Source organism: Tigriopus californicus, chromosome 8 (assembly GCF_007210705.1).
Source record: "Tigriopus californicus strain San Diego chromosome 8, Tcal_SD_v2.1, whole genome shotgun sequence".
NCBI classification, from domain to species: Eukaryota; Metazoa; Arthropoda; class Copepoda; order Harpacticoida; family Harpacticidae; genus Tigriopus; species Tigriopus californicus.
In genome coordinates this window covers 14,010,136-14,013,776 of record NC_081447.1, presented here as the reverse complement: position 1 = coordinate 14,013,776, position 3,641 = coordinate 14,010,136, and the positions used below count along the sequence as shown (strand labels likewise).

General features: G+C 41.1%; 1 protein-coding gene across 1 annotated transcript in view; it reads right to left on the bottom strand.

Moving 5' to 3' along the window:
* Positions 1-1,630: 1,630 nt before the first annotated feature.
* LOC131884612 (uncharacterized) overlaps positions 1,631-3,641 on the bottom strand; it is a 9,169-nt gene continuing 7,158 nt past the window's right edge. Inside the window, exons 2-3 of the mRNA XM_059232447.1 lie at positions 2,144-2,260; positions 1,631-2,079 (exon numbers count right to left, since the gene is read on the bottom strand). Coding sequence (XP_059088430.1) covers positions 1,740-2,079; positions 2,144-2,235 — 432 coding nt within the window. The 5' untranslated portion in view covers positions 2,236-2,260 and the 3' untranslated portion in view covers positions 1,631-1,739. The remainder of the gene's footprint in view (positions 2,080-2,143; positions 2,261-3,641) is intronic.

Below are 3,641 nucleotides of genomic sequence, written 5' to 3'. Positions count from 1 at the left end.
AGCGTTTAGATGATCTTGTAGTCACAGATCAAGATGCTTTAGAGGCCATCAAGGACTTGAGGCTTTCAAGTTCTCCTGGTCCTGATGGCGTGACATCTCAGTTTCTTATGAGATACTCACTGGTTCTTGCCCCTGTTTTCTTGTACTTGATGCGTTGCATCTTGGATCAGGGCAAGTTCCCCTCTTCACTAACTTCTGGTACCAGCAAACAAACGAACCTGCCAGAGCTTGCCTAAACGTCCCCATTAGTCAGCCCTCGGCCGACACACACGCCCATAATCGGTCCTCTACGTACATACACCCTTGAGACCTCAGCATCCAGACCAGCCAGCCACTTTTGGCTGCCCTTTCGTCCATTTCACGCCCGCCAATTTTAGCCATGAAAGCCAGATCAGTCGGATCTCAACGGATCGAGTCCTACCCACCCACTGACTCATTACTTTAAAGCTACCCATGGCCATCACCGTCCCTGTTAAATGCCGACTGTTCTTGTGGGCGGGTCCTTATTTGTTCTATAAAACTGAACTCTTTTTTAGTCAATGCTATCTGTAATGTTAACTGTATGTAAATATCCAAATTGTCTTTATCATGTTTAATGATGCCCTTACTATATTTGTGTTTACGTTTCTGACATGACCTTTGGACTATATATCATTGTCATATTTCGACCATTACTTGGCTATTAAATAGTTTATGATACTCTTGGAAAACTGTTGTCCATTTATTCACTATTATAATGAGTTGGAAAATTGGTCGGGTTTTCGTTTCCGAACAATTGGGTTATAATTTAAAGTCAAAATGAATTTCGATAACCTTTCGAAAAGCAAAAAAAATTAAAGATGAATCATCAGGTGGGTTATGGTAAAGTTCATAGAACGGGGCCAAACATGCCTTCAAGTAGTAATCGGTTTCAGCCAACATATGACCGCACAGATTTAAATTGGCCAAATAAAGGACCTTTTTGGAAAGCGAAACATTCTCATCATGATAGTGCCCATCGGTGTTTTTTTCAAATTTCATTCCTCAGTTTTCCCTTTTTTCATTTTACTAATCATTTTGTTCACCGTGCATAACATAAATATTGAATGAAAGACCCATTTGGAAATGATACAATCACTTGCAAGTTCATCTGATTAGAAATCTCAATCAAAATATTTGTCAAACCGTTTTGATCGGGTAGTTTCAGGTGTAGACGGCTCAGAGATGAATTGTTTGTCAAATACCAAACATTTACGAAATAATTAGGCAAACTTTGTGACAGAATGTTTCTCGTGTAGACGCACCATTAGAGTGCCAAAGTTTGGCATACACATAAGAGCTTAAGCTCTAAAGGTTAGGGAATGTGCTTCTAAAATTAAGGGATGGCCTTTACAGATTAGGGGATGGGCTTTAAATTATAAGGCGATGGGTTTTTAAGATCAGGGGATGGGCTATAAAAATCAGGGAGTGACCTTTAAAAATCAGGGAATGACCTTTAAAAATCAGGGAATGACCTTTAAAAATCAGGGAATGTGCTAGGAGATGGGCAGCAACGATTAGGCAATGATGGGCTCTAAAGATCAGGGGATGGTCTTTAAAGATAAGGCGATGGGCTTCAACGATCACGGGATGGGCTTTGAAAATCAGGGAATGTGATTTTAAAATTAGGGGATGGGCTGTAATGATTAGAGAATGGTCTTTAAAGGTAAGGCAATGGGCTTTAAAGATATGGGGATGGGCTTCACGTATTAATGCTGAATTCACTCCTCCCTCTTGGCTGCAGGAGTGCCTGCTTCTCCTGTTCTGACCTGCCTCTCGGACTCTATGGCGGCCATGGCGGCCGCGGAGGTCACAGCATCAACGGCGGTAGCGACATCAAGCGCATTTTCTGTCCCGACTCTGGCCTTAATGGCAATAGCTTGGTCCTCGGCCGCCCTAATCAAGATCTTAGCTATGTCCTTTTTGGCCCGGGTCACGGCCTCGCGCATATCCTCCTTAGCCCGGGTCACGGCCTCACGCATATCCTCCTTAGCCCGGGTCACGGCCACGCGCATATCCTCCTTAGCCCGGGTTGCCTCCAGTTGGGCCTTATATTTCTCTCTGGGGGAGATAATACAATTTTGTTAGTATGACATTATTGTGGAATACTCGAAAAAATACGAACTCTCTCAGTAGGACGGCCTCAGCCTTGGCCTCCTTGGCCTCCATGGCCGACTCTGCAAAGGCGACGGCGATTTCGGTGGCAGTAAGGGCCATTTCCCCGCAGTTTTGAATGATTTCCCTAGTGAAAGAGGCACATTTTTAAATGTATATGCACATCATAAACATGGATCCTTGGTTTGTACTCTCCGACCAAAATTTCTCCATGCATTACAGCTAGCCTTTGGCAATGGAAATAATTAACTGAAAATTAAAATAAGTTTAAAACTAAAAAGTGTTTAATCAAATCTTCATCTATTTGGCTCTTCACTCTGCAGGGCAAGGTCCTAAACTACTAAACTTTTCATGAGTTTGTTTAAAGTTTCTGTTACCTTTTTGGCCAATATCTACGACAATTCAACATATAATTTTAAAATAGATCAAAAGTTACAAATCCAATAATTCAAACTGGTCCCATTCAACATCCATCTCAACATATCACTTTTAACGATACAAACCTGGTTCTTGTACTAAACTTTTAACTCCAGCCGTTTTTTTTTCTTTTCTTTTTAGAGACTTACTTACCGCTATTGGGATTGGAATCCCAGCACTTCAAGACGAGAAATTTATTCATTGTACTTCACTTTTATTTAAATATATTATTTTATCGACCAACGAATAAGAGTTGGCTTTCTACCACAAAGGAAACTTTTTAACCAATTGAGAACCTTGCCTTGGATCCCAATCTCTCATGGAGGTCAAGAAATTCAACTTTGAACAAAGGGCAAAATCAAGATAGAGAACATCAACTGACTCATGCCTTTCCAGTTCCTCAATGACTTGCTCTAAATGCTCAATCAGTTGGGTAACCGTGCTAAAATGTGCTCGGAACCCATGCTGGCTAGGAGGAAGGACTTCATTGGACTCAAGAAATTCAACAAGTTTGGACTTCATGATCTTCTCAAACGCCTTCGCAATATTCGAAGTGAGAGAAATCGGTTTATAGTTACTGGGGAGCGACTTATCTCCTCCTTTCAAAATTGGAACAACATGAGCTAGCTTCAGAGAGTATGGAAACTGTTGGCTGTTTTTAAACTGTGGCTTATTACAAAGAGTACTGGATATGCTTTTATGGCAAGCCTAACCTTCAGAGTGACCAAGTGCTCAAGAACCCTAAGATATTCTTAAGTCTGTTATGCTTCATCAGAATGTTCAGTTGACATGAATAGGGGATGTCAAGTAAAGGAAATTCAAGGAAAATTGTGGTCCGGCACCCTGATTTTGGGCATTTTGGGGAGAGAGAACTAAAACAAACATCACAGTCAACTCGCACCATTTGCCCCTTGAATTTTCAATAATTGAGTGATTTTGAGCGAGTTGTGTTACAAAACCCTACTAAATGAGCATGTTTGGTGTTAATCAGTGTTCGCACTATCAAATTAGCTCAATACCACAATGCTAATTGCCTAGACAAGCATGCAAAATGGAAAAAATGTCAAAATCCAATGCATGCACAATGCGGT